This window comes from Vanacampus margaritifer, chromosome 7 (genome assembly GCF_051991255.1).
Source record: "Vanacampus margaritifer isolate UIUO_Vmar chromosome 7, RoL_Vmar_1.0, whole genome shotgun sequence".
NCBI lineage: Eukaryota > Metazoa > Chordata > Actinopteri > Syngnathiformes > Syngnathidae > Vanacampus > Vanacampus margaritifer.
Genome location: NC_135438.1, coordinates 14453127 through 14470014, shown reverse-complemented (window position 1 = coordinate 14470014; position 16888 = coordinate 14453127). Strand labels below are relative to the sequence as shown.

At 38.5% G+C, this 16888-nt stretch overlaps 2 protein-coding genes across 3 annotated transcripts; both read left to right on the top strand.

Annotated features, from left to right (window-relative positions):
- The first annotated feature begins 233 nt into the window (after nucleotides 1-233).
- On the top strand, nucleotides 234-5521 carry LOC144054608 (beta-2-glycoprotein 1-like). The gene is made up of 8 exons (XM_077569746.1): nucleotides 234-566; nucleotides 964-1140; nucleotides 2425-2521; nucleotides 2800-2876; nucleotides 2999-3187; nucleotides 4350-4529; nucleotides 5011-5208; nucleotides 5348-5521. Exons 1-8 carry the CDS (start codon nucleotides 473-475, stop codon nucleotides 5410-5412), a joined length of 1077 nt encoding a protein of 358 aa, XP_077425872.1. The 5' UTR covers nucleotides 234-472; the 3' UTR covers nucleotides 5413-5521.
- A 1639-nt stretch (nucleotides 5522-7160) lies between these two features.
- nol11 (nucleolar protein 11) lies at nucleotides 7161-15613 on the top strand. Of its 2 annotated transcripts, none has more exons than XM_077572131.1 (18): nucleotides 7161-7359; nucleotides 7853-7966; nucleotides 8085-8141; nucleotides 8350-8498; nucleotides 9107-9164; nucleotides 9645-9786; nucleotides 9968-10168; nucleotides 10891-10967; nucleotides 11347-11470; nucleotides 11866-11957; nucleotides 12127-12192; nucleotides 12384-12568; nucleotides 12968-13093; nucleotides 13214-13444; nucleotides 13581-13659; nucleotides 14380-14466; nucleotides 14759-14866; nucleotides 15074-15613. In XM_077572131.1, exons 1-18 carry the CDS (start codon nucleotides 7213-7215, stop codon nucleotides 15185-15187), a joined length of 2157 nt encoding a protein of 718 aa, XP_077428257.1. In that variant the 5' UTR covers nucleotides 7161-7212; the 3' UTR covers nucleotides 15188-15613. The 2 variants fall into 2 exon arrangements, with proteins under 2 accessions (XP_077428257.1, XP_077428256.1); XM_077572130.1 differs by having other exon boundaries at nucleotides 9968-10174.
- Nucleotides 15614-16888: the final 1275 nt, after the last annotated feature.

Sequence of the window (16888 nt, the reverse complement as noted above, 5' to 3'; positions counted from 1 at the left end):
TATGTACTAATTTACACTAATTTAATAACAGTGTTGCAACAAAAGGGAAAGTCCACTGTCAGAGTGCGGATTCCAGCGTTGCTGTTTTTTTTCTTTCTGCCAGGGTCGCTGGAGCTCAAAGTACACTTACAGCTGACTATGTTGGCGTGTGTCTGTGGCATATCAGTGTCCTTTCATGGGCGACTCAAAATCATTCCAAACCTGTTCGGCGGAATCAAGTTCTTCCTCACCAAACTTCCCCAAGCATGCCTTTCTAGGCCACACTTACCCCAAACTGTTACCATAAGGTTGGAAAGCTGATGAATTAAGACTTTTATCATGTTGCTTCTAGCGCAGTGAATCAAAATCAAATGATCGTCTGTGAGCAACAAGTGGACTCATCTTGGCTGTTTACTTTTGGAGAAGCACAAATAGCAGTGACAAAGTCAACACACATTTCAGAAAGTGCACTGGTCACCAAAGGAAGGACACCATGAATTTATTTGCTTTTTTCCGGTTGGAACATATCCCCAATGCTTGGCTTTTTTGCACATTTTTTACCCTTGTGACAACACAAGAAGCCCACGGTATTTATATTTTCCTATGATTTCATGTCACAATTGTTATCTGTATTTCTGATTTGGTAATCAAATGACTGATCGTAGATGAACTTTCAAACTAAGTTGATAACATTTAGCAATTATCAGCCTTCACAGCGTCACGTGGTTAATTTTATGCGTCTCACAGACAGTTGAAAGGTTTTGAGCTTGATTCTCATATTAGTCCATCCTGTATGGAGTTTGCATGTTCTCCAGCTTACTCCCAAATTCAGTCCGAGGTGTGCTGTGCCGAGAGTCCCAAGGCGAGACCCTAATGAGGACAAATGTTACACTAAATAGGATGAATAGAGTAATAACCCAAATGATCAACACTTGCTTTATGTTTTCACTCATCCAGTCACTAATTGTGTGTTTGTCCTTGCAGCATGTGTAATGCCTGAGCTGGGTGCCAACATTGAAGCAGTGAGGCAGCAGGACTACTTTGAGCCTGGTGCAGAGTTAGCGCTGTCTTGTAAACTGGGATACACGTCCATTTTAAGTCCTCGGAAAATTGTATGTACTGCGAACGGAGAGTGGACTAGAACCAGATTCATGTGCATTGGTGAGCCTCAGTTCACTGTTACTTAATGAGACTGCAAATATACACACTTCTGAAATGTGTGTGTGTGTGGGGGGGGGGGGGGGGGGGTATTAATTATTTTATACAAAACATTATTCTTGGCAGGAAAAATCGTAATTCCAAAATAAAGAAAAGATCTGTTTAAAAAAAAAAGTCTGTATAAAAATGCTGGTTTCGGTTTCAGTTACACAAAGTATTTTTTTTATTATTTTATTTTTTTGCACTCACTCACATAAACAGACAAACATGGTCTTCCAGGCAGGGAAGCAAACTCACGCCAACCTGCAGCGTGGGCAAGCGACAGTACCCCTCCACCACCTGGAGCCCCAGTAACACAAAGTTGGTTCGGACCCAGTGTTCTTCATTAGTCATTGAAAAGGCAAGGTGAATAAACATTTTATTCGGTTCGTTGGCAAATAAAAAATTCAACATGGTCAAAAACTAAAAAACAAACAAGCAAACAAACCAAAAACTAATTCCATACATAAATACCCAAAAGGGTGTAGGCAGAAGCAAAATATTTTAATTTTTTCTAGCACTACAAAATAGAGGAAAATAAGAAATAATCAATAAATTAATGATTGTACATTTTATATCGCACCAAATCAAAACAAGTCGCCGCAAGGCGCTCCACAGCGAGGTCTAAACCTTGCAAGTAGCCTCTGAACAAGCACAACAGCAACAGTGGTAAGGAAAAGCTCCCTACCTCATATTCAATTGTAGGAAGAAACCTCAGGCAGACCACGTTCAGAGAATGACCGTCAGCCCTGGTCATTCTAACAGCAGCAAAACAATACAGAGTACAAAAATACAGAACACAGATCATCCAATAGAAAAAAATTAATAATAAGCAATGGAAAATAATACCAAACATTCAACACACAACAACTTCATTATGACGGTAAATAAATCTGTGATTATATTTCCATAGTATAGCTCATTATCATAGCATTCTTACATTTTTTTCATCATACTTAATGACCTACAGGTTTTGATACTTTCACAACAGTTGTTCCACAGATTGACACCTTTTACTGACACACAGTGACTTTTAACATTTGCACATATTTTTGTTTTTTCAAATAGTAGGGATCCTCTGAGATTATATTCTTTGTCTCTGACTTTAAACAACGTCTTGATACTTGGTGGTAACGGTCCATTTTTTGCCTTAAACATAATTTGGAGTGTGTTAAGACTTACTATGTCTTTAATTTTTTTGTATATTTTACTCTTCTATCTTCTATCTTATACTCTTCTATCTTGTAGAAAAGCGTTGTCCTAATCCTGACCCGCTGTCCTATGGGGAACTGCACTATGAGGATACGGTGTACCAGAGTATAATCAAATATACCTGTCACAATGGGTAAAGTGAGAACTTCTTGTTGAATTCCAATGAAAGACATGTAACAAATGAAGCCATAGGAATCTAACTGGTAATGTTGATGAGGACTATTTCGTGTACCGGTAGGCCTATATCCTAGGGCATTCAACTGTTTGTTTGACTGCTATCTTAGAATTCTATTGGTTTATTTAGACAGGATTTGAAATCCAATACAGTAATTAAAATTAAAAAAAGTTGATAGGTTATTATTGGCAATCTAAAGAATGATAAACAAATGATGTGTTTTCTTCTCTCCATAGGTACACCCTGTCTGGACCCAACAATGCTATATGCCAAGCTAATGGAACATGGAGCACATCAGTACCAGAGTGCAAGCGTATGTATTTGGAACACAGTAAAGTAATCTTTTCACACTCCTATGGTGTGAACAATTCAAACCTATACCAATAGTAATAAATTAACAGGTATATGTACAGTATATGTTTTCTTTTCTTGCAGCTGTGTCTTGCGGTCTTGCTCCGATTCCAAAGTTTGGTCTCATCAGCTATAACAAGAAAATAAATGGAAACACAACATATTTTGGCACCCATGGGACATATGAGTGCTTGCCTCCTTACGTCCTCTTTGGAAACATGCATGCCGAGTGCACGGCTAGTGGCAGCTGGACCAAAACACCTGAATGTCGAAGTACTGTATATATATGCATTGTAAATTATATAATAGACTACATCACCAATTTATTGTGTTGAAGGCATGACAACTGACTTTTGCTCTTGATTAATGAAAACATTCTTGGCAAATACTTTCATCTTGTAGTGTTAATTTCGTACTAAACAAAAATAATTTCATCAACACACATTTTTCACCGGACCAAAACTAGACTTAGATTAGACTAGACTAAAAACTTCATTAATAAACAATAACCGGGACTAAATCAGTATGCATTCCATCGACTAATGTAGACAAGATGAAAATGCACTTCACTTAATAAAAACTGGACTAAAATGTATGGACATTGAAGTTTATGGAAAAAAAAAGACGAACATGTTGTGATTTTGTAAATCATAAAATTGACACATCATGTCTGCAGCTAGCGAGTGCAACATGCACAAACACATGGGATAGACCAGGTGGATTCAGGGTGAAAGGTTAAAATTAAAAAAGTAAATTATAGTTATAACGTAACATTCATAATCCGACTGCTAACTAATGCTGGCTAATTTACTAGCTCAAAGCATGGAGCCATGCTGTAGTAGCCACTTGTTGACATGCTAGAATTGTGCGTAAAGGTGCTGTTCATCAAAAAGATGAGAGGAAATTATATGTGAAATATTCAACATTATCTACTGAAAAAAAATTATACAGCGATAAAATGATTGTCCTGACTAAAATGTTGACAGTTTTTGTTGACTAAAATTGGATGAATAAAACTATGTTTTCTTGGACTAAAATAAAGTCTAAAATGCTAGCTTTATCGTCGACTAAAAATGTACTAAATAAAAATGGGATGAGGTTGATTAACTATAATAAAAACTAACAAGTGTGATTGACACTGGACTAAAACTGAGTCTGAATCTTAAAAAATGGCGGATAAAATTAACATTATCACCTCCTTGCGTGAGCAATGTCATTCCAAAACTAAGTAAAAAACAAATGACAAGTAGTTAACAGACGCCGATTTGGTTCTGTGTGCTGGTGAGGGTCAACTTTACCATTGGACTTGATCATTGTTGAAGTTTTCGACTGTTTCTTCTCGCAGGAAATTTGAGTTACAAATACAAAGTTTTCACTGATCAAAAATAAAGTTTTCATCAACAATATTAATCTGCGGAATGCAATATCTTTCCAGTGGTCACGTGCCCTCCACCAGGTACCATTTTAAATGCTTACATGTCCAACAACGACGAGAGACTTTACGACTTCCTGGAGACGGTGCAGTATGGCTGCGATGGCGACTATAGACTGGAAGGAAACTTCCAAATTGTTTGCCAGAAGAATGGCAATTGGTCTGAAAAACCATCCTGTAAAGGTAGGCCAATATAACTACGGGTATAATTTTAAAATGATGCAGTTCCTTGAGGGGTGGCACTCCTTGGGACTTTCTGTGTTGGTCATACGTGTTCTTCCAATATTTGCATGGCTTTTTAGAGATACTTTAGAAAAGAAAAAAACACCAACAACAAAAAACATGCAGGTTAGGTCAATTGAAGACTCTCAATAGCCCAGTTGTGAAAGTGAATGTAAATGTTTGTTTGTTTGTACGTACCGTGTGATTTATTGTCTCTTGCTGGAAATCAGCTGGGATTGACTCCAGCACGCCAGTGATCCTGAAGGGGATGAGTGGAAGAAAATGAATGAATTATATTCCATTAAGTATATTTTTTCTGAGAGTCGTTTTGCCAGTTTAATTTCTGCATTTCTGCTTAGTTTTTTATGCATAACAATCCCAACAAATTCACTAATCTCATCTCATATCATGTTTTATGTTGTGTCATTTCTGTGACTTGCAGCTCCTTGTAGCATTGGCATAAACAGAGGAAGAATATTATACAGAGAAAAAAAACTCTGGATTGGAGACTTTGAGCCAAACAAAGTCTTCCATAATGACATCGTGTCAGTCTACTGCTTGGACAGGGTCAGGAATTGCGGCTATGCTGTGTCAATTCAGTGCATCAATGGAACTCTCAAAATCCCTGAATGCTATGAAGGTAGTGCATATTGAATATATTCATTGCCCAGACAAACAATTGTTCAAATAGTACAAAACTATATTGAGAAACAATACCGAGAAAACATTAACAGCTACCAAAACGATTAGTCTAACCAATTTCTTGTGTTTCTTTTTAGAGCCAAGTGCAATTCAATTCAACCTCCAGTATGGTTCACTTCCTTCAGAAATAGAACAGTGCTGAGACGTATCAGATCCCTTCTCAGATTGTGATTATTCCATCACTGTAATACTCACAGCATAACCACACAATTGTTCTGGTCTCTAAAAATAAAGCACTGCTTGCGACTTAAGATGCGTGTGTCTTCTGTTGAAGATTTTTTTAAATGAACTCTTATTTGTGAAATTAAAAATAATAATTCTGTTTGGTGAAGTCATATATATCAACAACACCCAGAAACATTTCTCTGGGTCCAAAATCATTTCAGATGGACTGACACAAAGTGGAAAAGTATGCTGTGGTCTAACGAGTCCCCATTTTTAAATTGTTTTTGGAACTTGTGACATGGACTTCATCTCCTGTGGGCCAAACAGGAAAAGGACTGTGCAGACTGTTGTCAGTGCAACGTTCAAAAGCCAGTATATGTGTTGGTGTGGGGCTCTGTTCGTGCCCATTGTATGGGTAATTTATATGTTCGCGAAGGCACCATTAATCCTGAAAGGGATTTTTCATCTTATTCCAGCAAAACAATGCCAAGAACCATTCCTCATACAACCAGATGTGTCTCTTTGAAAATGTATTGGATTATGAAGTACAAAATAGGTGACCCCAGACTTTGGACAAGTAACTGAAGTTGTACATCAAGTAAAAATGGGAAAGAATTTCACCTCCAAAACTGAAATAATTATTGTCCTTTGTTCCCAAACATTTATTAAGTGTTGTTAAAAGGGAAAGTGATGTAACACGTGGTAAACATGCCCCTTGATCCCAGCTTTTTTGGAACATGTTAAAAACATCAAATTCAAAATGAAAGAATAGCTGCAAAAAAGAAAAAAAGGAACTTTCAACAGTTTGAGCTATATTTATTTGAACATAGGTTGAAAACTATTTCCAAATGCTTGTATTCTGTTTAACGCTACAGCTGCATAAATACAATACAGTAGTTCACTTGCGAATGCAAGGACTAAAAAAAACACACGCCGACAATTCGCGGGAGTACTTAACAAAAGGAGCTTGCAAAAGCAAGAACAATAAACAACAGAAAACGCACGTTACCGAACGCGGAAAATATCTAACAAAAATAGCTTGCAATAAAGCAAGAATAAAAACTACCGAAACAGGAATACTTTAAAAAAATAAAAAATAATAATAATCTAACAAGGACAAGGACAAGGTCAAGGTCAAGGCAAAACAGGAATCAAAGGCGAGGACCAGGACCGGGTAACCGGGAGTTCGAGACAAGTTGGGCAAAGGGGATCAGCAAGAGGATTAGTCCGACAAACTGGTCTACTCTCAGCTGCCGATAAATAGGCAGGCTAATCAACACAAAACAGGTGTGTGGATGGCCATATCCTCCTAGTGGTCAGCAGCTGCAACAAACACAAATATTGAGAGCAGGCCAGCCAACTCAAAACATAACAATACGTTCTCCATCTTCAACGCTTTGACCCATTCTCTACACAACATAGGAAATCTGTTAAGAATTATTACAAACTGCTGACGGACCCTGAGACAGACCATCCATCCATCCATCTATCCATCCATTTTCTTAACCACTTATTCCTCACAAGGGTCGCACATGCAAAACTTTAATCACAAACAAGCATTTATAATTGCATTAATGAATAAATGTGCATGTAGCGCTTCTCTCCCATACTTATTTGCACAGCCGTAAGCCACACATAGAAGACAAAAACTAACGGGAAGTCACATTATGCGCATTTAGCAAGTGGCAACGCAAGATGGCCACGATGGCATTTCCGGTTTGTGCGTTTCCCTGTAGTCTCGCGAGCTCGACCAAAGTCCCGTCTCTCTCGGACCAGCATGGCAGCGCTGTACGAGGGATACACGTTGTGTGGACTAGTTCCATCACAAAATCGGACAAATTCTGGCATTCAGGGCATCGAAGCGGAGAGGGATAGCGATCATGTAATCATCACCGACGCCTTCAGATCTGTTACTCTTTACAAGGTAACTTTTACCGTGTTCGTGGAGCATCTAGCAATTCATAGCTAGCTAGTTAGCTGGAGACTTGCACAAGTCGCGTTGGCAACCTCGGTTCTTTTCAACAATGTTGTCATGCAACGAAAATAAACGAAATGCATCAAGTAAATGAGCTGTGTTAATTATTTAATGTGAGGCAGGGGTAGCATATGGGCCTATAGCGTGGAACGAAATTGGGTTTCAAGTCAACCAGAAACGGCAATATAGATTGTACCATTTGCTATTTTAGCACAACACATCTAACTCATTCCAGCATAGGTTCGACAAATTAATATAGAAATTGTATAGTTTTAACTGAATAGCTTCCTACATTTTGGAGATTTACAATGTAGCAGTTATGTTCTCAACAACAAGCATCGGTGCTTGTGAATATGTTTGTAGCAGTCAGCTAATTAATTTTAGAGTCCATGTTGTAAAAAACATTTTGTCACTGACGTGTTTTTTTATTTTTGTGTGTCAGGTTTCTGATCAGAAGCCACTGGGAAGCTGGACTGTGAAACAAGGCAGCTGTTTGACCTGTCCAGCAGTCTACAACGCACACACTAAAGAATATGTGACAGTATCAGACCACAAGGTACACATGTTGATTGTTGCTTTCACACATGCACGTAATCAGCATCGCAGTATGTAAGTAAGATCATGTTTTAGTGGGGTCCATCAAAATGTAGTATCTAATTTTGTATGTTTTTCAGGTGATCAGAATCTGGAAGGAAGATGATGTTCTCTTGGATAAGACATTTAAAGCTACTGTAAGTATGATCATAGACTCTACTGCATGCTTTCCTCATGTCAGTTTTCTTATAGTTTTACCAGAGGCTGCAAGTTATATGGCCATTTGGACTATTATTATGTAGTTCACATTGAAAATAATAGCCGTATATAGGAAGTCGCATGTCTTGACCAATATCTAGCTTCCAATTTTTCAAGTTTTTAAATCTTGAAATGTGTTTTGCCCAGGTGTCGTCGGACATCTGGAGGGTCCACTGTGTTGCTGGAGGAGATCCTGTGGTCTTGTTTCAGAGAGGAGCTGTGAGACTTCTTGATACCCTTCTCTCAGATCCTCAGCAAATTGTGGAGGACTTCTTGGCTCCAGATGAAACCATTAGGTAAAGTTTTACCATGGCAATTTTGGCATTGCGCCTCAAACAATCTGCCTCTGCAAAGATTGTGACTGTTAGAGAGGTCTCAGAGTAACAATATATCGGTGTTAATAGTTTAGTTATTGTGGTGAATGGTGCTGTATTATACTTACTCTATATAAGGGGTAAAAGAAGGCATTGAAGGCCTCCCTGTAACAGGAATTCCCTGTCTACGTCGCGCTAGCTCCAATGCTAGCCGGCTACGACCCTCATGTTTATCATCACACTGAAATCACAATCAGGTCAGTAAAATAGTTTTTTTTTTTTAAGTCTTATTCCAACAATGAACCTGCTAACAAGTTAAATTAGACGGTGGGACAACTGAAATGAATACACTGCAACAGAGTATTAGTTTGTGAGTTTTTTTTTTCTTTTTTTTAGATGCTATGCTTAACATTGCACACTATTAATATTATAAGTGCTACTGCTTTGCGGTAACATCTTCACGTCATTATTCGTAAATACGCATTTACGACACTGCTAGTGAGGCATCCACACGGGAAATATTGCTTTAAATAACTAATTTGCTTCAGTTATGATGCAGTCTTGATGTATTTTTTGGTTATTGTTTTTAGGTGGAGCACCAACATAGTGGCAGAGACCCAGCAGTTTGTCATCTTCGCAACAGAAAAGGTACCAGATTTATTTTATGGTGTCTTTATCATTATAAATCAGACCGATTCAATCCAATCCAAAATGCAATTTTCCACCAAGCGCTAAATGCCTCATCCTACTTTGCTCCATATGGGAAGAATAAAGCTCAATCTGGTCTTGTCTTTTGCGACATGGAGATAGCTACATCAGAAATGTAAATATTACATTATAGTAGTGCACCACAGAATAACACACTAAATAGTTCAACAAAGAGGAACACAAAACTAGAGTGACATGAAGAATCAGTCACTGAATCTTTTTAATCATCTGTATAAAAGTTATACAGCTGAACAAAATGTTGCATAGGGACTAAGGTGGTATGAACACAAACATCCTCAATCATTCATAGTTAACCGAATTGAAGCACTCGATGGAAATATTGTTTTGTTAGCTTTTTGTTATTTTGTAATTGCTACCGGTTTTCCTTCCTAATGAATAAATTCTAATGTCTTTCTCTAGAAGGGGGACAATTTTTTGTACCTGCAGAAAGTAGAGCCAAAGGTACTGCAAAGGTACCGGTTGGAGAGCGAAGATTCCAGTTACTTCCCTCTGAGCTTCTCTGCGTCCTACAGGGATGAACTCATCCATCTGCTTTACCTCTGTAAGCCACCATTTTGTCTGTCTAAATATCGCATTCTAGTTTCATGAATGTTGATATTAAGATGACATAATAATGAATAAACAAGAAGATGAAAGAAGCATTATTGTAGAGACAGCTAAATTTGATGTTGGCGTGAGCAACGCAGTGGATTAAGTTCCTCTGTCATTTCTCTGTCATGCAGATCCTAATGGACACGTGTACCAGAGTGTGATCTCTGTGTGGAGCCTGGGAGCCGATGAAGGGTCTCAAACCCTTTCACTGCCCCGTAATCTGCTACTGGCTCTTTCTGTCGACGAGGACAAGTTGAATGCAGCTTCTGCCCTCCTACTCGATGAAGCCCATGTCGCTGTTGTAGGCGTTCCACACCCCTCAGCTGGAACTGGTAAAGGTACACGATGCTCCCTGAAGATAATGAAAATGTCTCCTTCATTTGTGTATTTAGCCCAAACGTCTGGTCATGGGATTCACTTGTGCACTAAATTGACAAAAAGTACTAGGACAGATTTTTAGTAACCCCGTTATTCTTACTCTTACTGAACATTCTAGACAACGCGATTTCCAGCTTTGTGAGTACTGTGCAATTCCATTGCAGAATGTATGTAAAGAAATTTACAGACGAAATATGCAAGAAGGTTTCCATTTGACAATGGATGCTCATCTAACCGTAAAAATTTATTAAACACATTTTCGTTCATGTTAAATCCCTGTAGGTGTGCCAACAGATTTGTTCATAGTAACAGGACCGGGCTGACCCGCAAATATAATTGATGCTTGCAATAAATGCATCTGTTTTTTGGGTTGTTGTTTTTTTGCCCCTGCAAAAATCTTGCAAAAAAAAAAAAGATTAACTGCTAATAAGCTTTTTCCACAAAATAACAGAGTAGCGCCCTTGAAAAAATATATATATATTTTTTAAGTTTTGAAAATAAAACATCTGCAACTAGGTGAATCCGTGGGTGCCCAATCACGAGTATGCATAGATCCACTGTATATTGAGAGCTGAACATATCTTACCTGTTTTATCATAATTTATACTTATCAACGTACTCAGGAGTCTGTAAATAGTGTCCTATGTCATCTTAAATGTTGTCTTTGCTTTTTCAGACTTCCTCTGCATCTGGAATATCAATTTTCAGACACTTCAGGCTGGGAAAGAAATTGCCGGTAAAATCTTCGGACAGGTAGGTACACGACATATGAGTTTTTTTTTTTAAATATACAGAACAGCAGAACTGAATGTTTAATTGTAATTATTAAAAATAAGTGGGGACTTTGACTTGCAAGTTCAGCTAATGTAGCAGCATGGCCAAAAAGCCAATGATCAAGTTAAAGTTTGAACAACAACCTCCTTGGTCATAATTTGGACAATAGGCCAATGTTCCCTGTCCTTCCAGCTGCTGAGTGCTGATGGAGGACTGTATAACTTTGGTAGAGCATCATGTCTGCTCTCCACTGTGACCGGGATACCACTTCCTCCTCACAACTGTATAGCAGTTTACAAGCTTATCATTCACACCGACCCATTTTTGTTATTGAGTCACCTTTCTCTTTTGTTTTTAGCTATGGTGTTATTCCAAAAAGTTATTCATTCCCCATGGCAAAACCCTGTCCGTTATTCCATACGGATGCACCAAATCTTCGCTCGCGTCCGCGTTAGGCAAACTGAAGCAGTCCACGATTGAAGGTGAGCTAACACATTCAATAAAACCCACAAGTAACAAGTTCATAACAGATTCCTGAGTACATAGACTCCACATTTTGATCATGAAATGTCTGCACACTCCACCAAGACTATTGTGTTCATTTGGAACTGCTTATAATTCCCTTTGCTTTTACTAAAATTCCAGTGGCAACAAAAGAAGAAAAAAAAACAATAGTGCCTTTTTAATGGACACTGGTACATTTAAATGTATATCATGGAGAAATGACTGGGATCATATACAACTGTTTTATATTTATCAAAACATCAAATTATTTCTCATTCTCACTTTTTGCACATACAAGGCAGCATTAAATGAGTTAATGGTGTCGTGAACTGATTAGTCACTCAATTAATGTGTTTTCATTGAAAATTGACAGAAACCAGACCTCTAGTGTCAGTGCCTTCTTGGAACAACATCTTGCATGAAGACAAAACTCAGCCCACAAGAACACAGGAGACCAGGAAGTTGGTATGCAAATTATGATAACTTTCTATGATAATTCTAGTTGCTTTCAATCTCAAATCATAAAAATGTTGTTAAAAATTAGATGAGTGACAGACTGTGAACCGGACTGTATGTAGGTTATTGTGGCTTCATTATTCACAGCTGGTCCTTAATTAGTCTACTGTCTTTCCAGAGAACTACACGTAAGAGTCAGTTGACCCCCAGTTTAACAGTTGAACAAGTTCTGGAGCTCATCAAGGTAATACTTTTGTATTGTATACCACTGAGATAATTTAAATTTGCATTGGTTTGTTTTTGGACCATAGTTCTCTAACTGTTGAGGTTGTTGAGTAATGAAATTCTGTAATGGAAGAAAGTCTAGATATCTTTTGGGATATCGGTTGCCTGCCATTATTGATTGAAGTCCTCTGTTATTTTTTTGTAACATAGACCGCACCAGTAGAGGAAGTGCAGAAAGAAGTGGAAGGCCTCTTTTCCAGAGGAGACATCCAGGATTTGACTCAATCAGTGGGACAGCTGGCATCGTCCCTGGTGTCCCGCAGCCTGGCTGATACTGCCTTCTATTCGTCGACAACACTGGCACAGCTAGTACAGTCCCAGTCTCTCTGCCACAGGTTAGTACGTTTTGTTGGGGTTTTTCTCTTGGAAGGACTTTGGATGCATCCTTTACTGTATTTCAAATAACTGCAGGGGTATCACTGACTCCATTTAGAAACCTTTGGCATTGAGCTACTGTCCTGCAAGAATCTTAAAATAAACAAAATTTAGAATTTTCAACTGGTGAGAACATTTGTGGTATGCGGTTGTCTGCAGTTACTTCCAAAAGGTCCCACGGAAATGCAATTATCTTTGTTTTCTGGACTCTGAATATCCATTTCTTTGGGTCATCATTGCTACAAGCATTGTTAGGTCATTAATTAAAATGTACTGTAAATTTACTTTTGTTCTCATTGCCACATAGAAAATTATTTTAGTGGTGTCCGAAACAACACTTATTGCAATTCCCTTTACAGCATGTGCCCTGACCTCATACAGCTGGCCCTGGAAAAGAAGGATTACTTCCTGTGTCAGCTCTGTTTACAGTTCTTCCCTGACATCCCAGAAGCTGTCACTTGCGCCTGCCTGAAGGCATTCATTAGGTAGGATTCTAATTTTAACCGCATGGAGCAAATCTACAAATTGAAAATATTAATAATTTTCAGAAAACGTTTTGCTTTCAGTGTTAACATGAAATGTATGTATCAAATACTCTGTCTCAGTATGCCAGACAGCGATGCAGAGAAAATGAACCTGGAGCCAGACAGCCTTTCTTTCATGGAAACTCTGACCTCCAGGGAACATGGTCAGGTTGGCTTGCAGAATGGGTTTAACTCTTCCGCCTCTTTGGAGGACCACTCAGATGTCACAATGACAAAAGAGGACGAGGGGGATAAGAAATCACCGCCACCAGAACAAAGCTGTCCAGTTGTCTTACAGAAGGCTGTTTTACTGTATCCTTTTAATGGCAGACACACACACAAACAACTATTCAGGTGGTGACGGGAACAAAAGTACAGTATATTGATGTATAATCTTCAGAATTACACATTGTGTAAAAGTCTCTTGAATCTTAACTGCGCTGTAAAGAAATGAGGTCCTGCAGACAGCGTACAGCGATGATCTGCTTCTTCCACATCTGAAAGATCTTTCATCCCAACACGTTTTGGTAAGTTTCACTTTATATTCCTGGAATATTGGACTGCATATTTTTCGGACTATAAATTGGTATTTTTTCGCCCCCAAATAATTTGGCTAGTCCTGCGTCTAATACTGAGGTGCGACTTGTATTGAGCTCGGGCTTCCACCCAAAATTCACTCTGACTACCTAGCGTCACTGAGTGTGTGTGTGTTTGGAGTAGGGGTGCAGCAATTAACCGGTTTTACGATTAACCGTGGTTTTTGAACGTCAAGATTAAATAACTGCAGCCGTTTAACATCACCGGTTATTTCTGCTCACGTGCGGCGGAAAAGGAGCCATGTGGCATAATTCATAGGTCTTCTGTTTCCATACGGTCCATTTAACGGGTGCACAACAACACAGGGCTCAACTTTGAACGCCGCCTGGGGAGAGTTGCGTACCCGATGGCTGTAGGTAAGGTTCCGAAGCGGCCTGGACCAGGTTGAGTGGGCGTGGGGAAAGGTGAGACCGAAACGAGGCGGCGGCGGCGGCGAGCGAGGCCCCGCGGGGGCTCTTTACACACAGCGCATTATACATGAGTAGAGAGGATGAAAAATGCTTTTGGAGGGTTTTAATTTTTTATTATTATATTTGAGAATGTATTGTACTCAAGAAATTAAGGTCATTTAGTTGTTGGCAAATCCAGCATGGCTGCATCAAGCGTATTTGTCAGTTAATATGATGACTCTTCTTTCTCATCCCTTCAAGCTTTTCCTCCAGTATCTACACTTCCTCTACTTAAAATATAGCCAAGAGCCCCAGAGTCACGGCTACCGATCACCCAGTGTGACGCAGGTCTGTAACAATAATTTGAATGGGAGTAATTGTCATTATATAATTTATAGTCAGGATAAGTAAAACAGTTGCTGCTGACTGAGCACACATCGGCAACATATGTTTTGCATGCTAATTGTATAAAACAGGCTAACAGTGGTTGATTTATGAACTTGTTTTGTCCATTGCTACTACTATGTTTTACACAGGTTGCATCTTAGTGCCAATACTGTTTTTGTAACACAATAACTAGAAACAAATGTAAATTATGTAAATTATACAACTGAGTGTGTGTTTTTTTTCTCTTATATAGATTATGGATTGGGTTTGCTTGTTGTTGGATGCTCATTTCACTGTTCTCGTCATGACTCCTGAGGCCAAGGGCCTTCTGCTAAACCTCCACAGCTTTATTAAGTCTCAGGTATGCCCTTGCCCTGCTTGTGTTCGTCAGTGGAACCCTTATGGTTGTATATCTGTAAATCAAATACAAATTTTTTTTGAAAACATTTGAAATGTTAACGCAGAAACTGTTTAAAAAAAAGGGGGGGGGGCTGTTTAAAAAAAAAATATATATTATTATTATATCGGATTTTTTTTTGTTTAACCCTATGACCTTGTGTATCCTCAGGTGAGACTGTTTTCTGAACTAGGAAAAGTTGAAGGAGGTCTCCAAGAGCTTCAACACATGAAGATAAAACAAGACATGGGACAGTATTCTATTGAGGTTATAGAGCTTTTTTAGGTTTTGGTGTTATGCTTTTAAGGAAAAGTTTGTTGAGCATCATGTGTCCTTAGAGATTTTCACCTAAAGGGGATTTTTAATGATTTATGTCCAAAAGTTAGCCACCAAAACTCAATAGATGGTAAACTTCAATGCTTTTGTTTAGAAAAAATGTTAATAATGCATTTAAATTACGTCCTCATGTATTAAGACGTTGAAATCATGACCTTTCGGTTATGTGTTGCATGGCTCATTTATTTGCTCATTTCTAATGCGTGCAAAATATGGATATTACAGCAGTAACCTTGTTTGCACTGTTTTTGTATGTGCGCCCTATTGCAGGGGCATGTCGTTGGAAGAGGCACAACCTCACCTGCATGTGAAGAGTTGAAAAAAATATATATGTATATATTATTTGGCCTACATAAAAAAATATTTTCAGTTTTAGTTCTCTGGTCTGTCCTTTGTATTGAGTTTCTTTTTTAATCAAAGTTTCCAAAATGTCGGTTACAGTTGTTGAATTTGCATATTTCCCATTCAAATACATGTACAGTACTACATGAGAAGTGCAGCAGCGAACAGCCGACCTCACCTACGATTGCGCAATCCCTCAAGAAAAAGCAGAAATAGCACAGAGCAATAACGCCATCTATTGGTAAAACTGCTGCACAGCAAAAAAAGATGTCTCTTGGCAAGCGCCTCTGCTGTCACTCGACACAACTTAATATGCATTCTGATTGTCCAAAGTCAGTAACTCAGTATAATACATTTTTAATATTTGTGTGTTCTTTATGTAGTTTTGTTGATCACATTAAAACAACAGATTCATTGTGAGGTGAGGCCCACAGCGTTGTGCCTCCACACCGTCCGTCTCTGTTAAAGTACCGAAAAGGGCGGCATGAGAACACACAGGTCAGTATCGTTCTTCTACACTAACACTTCACCAGCACGCCAAGGTCCTTTGACATATTGAAGGCTGATGTCATTGGACTGTATACCTCATAAAAGGTGGGGAATTAATGAAAAACTCATGCACAGCTTCACAGCTTTTTTTTTTCCGTAAAAGGTTTTGATTCGGACTGTACCAACTGTGTGTCAGGAAAGATAATTATTGCCATTAAAAAGACTCCCAAGACGTACGTTCGTAATTGAACTGGTCAAGGGGCTTCTTTTCCTGGCAATAATACATTTAAAATAGACGGGGCTCCTTTTGAAGGCAAAGTCACAGACTGTTGTGCAGAGGGAGAGGGTTGACCTAAAATAAGATCAGACTATGAACAAATGATAAATAAAATAAAATTAAGTTTTGAAGTTAAATATGTCTGGTTATTATTTTTAACAGCAGTGAGTCTGTATAAGATGCTTAAGCGTTATAATAGGTTAAAATATGAAAGGAATATTTCTCTATACGGAGCTTTAAATGGCCCTTATGCTCTCATACAGGAAATGACGTTCCTTATCGAACATGCATCTCTAATGAATGCATAGAATGCATAGGTCCCTCCACTGTATTTGATTTATCGTGTTTAAAAAATATATTTTTTATTTTGTGTGTTTTATACTCAAATATAATTATTTTCAAACCAATGTGTGTTGGGTAACTAATTTCGTACTTTCAAGCCAAAAAAGAGAAAATGTCGGCAGGATTCGAACCTACCCGGGGTCCTTTGTACTTTCAAGCAAAATAATAATAAAAAGAATACCGTTGTCGGCAGGATTCGA

What these genes read in the sequence shown, in the direction of transcription:
- LOC144054608 (XM_077569746.1), top strand. Translation starts at nt 473, where the DNA reads ATGAATTTATTTGCTTTTTTCCGGTTGGAACATATCCCCAATGCTTGG. An exon ending in AACCAGATTCATGTGCATTG is followed by an intron (nt 1,141 to 2,424) that starts GTGAGCCTCAGT and finishes TCTATCTTGTAG; the next exon opens with AAAAGCGTTGTCCTAATCCT. An exon ending in AATCCCTGAATGCTATGAAG is followed by an intron (nt 5,209 to 5,347) that starts GTAGTGCATATT and finishes GTTTCTTTTTAG; the next exon opens with AGCCAAGTGCAATTCAATTC.
- nol11 (XM_077572130.1), top strand. Translation starts at nt 7,213, where the DNA reads ATGGCAGCGCTGTACGAGGGATACACGTTGTGTGGACTAGTTCCATCA. An exon ending in TCATCTTCGCAACAGAAAAG is followed by an intron (nt 9,165 to 9,644) that starts GTACCAGATTTA and finishes GTCTTTCTCTAG; the next exon opens with AAGGGGGACAATTTTTTGTA. An exon ending in GATCACCCAGTGTGACGCAG is followed by an intron (nt 14,467 to 14,758) that starts GTCTGTAACAAT and finishes TCTCTTATATAG; the next exon opens with ATTATGGATTGGGTTTGCTT.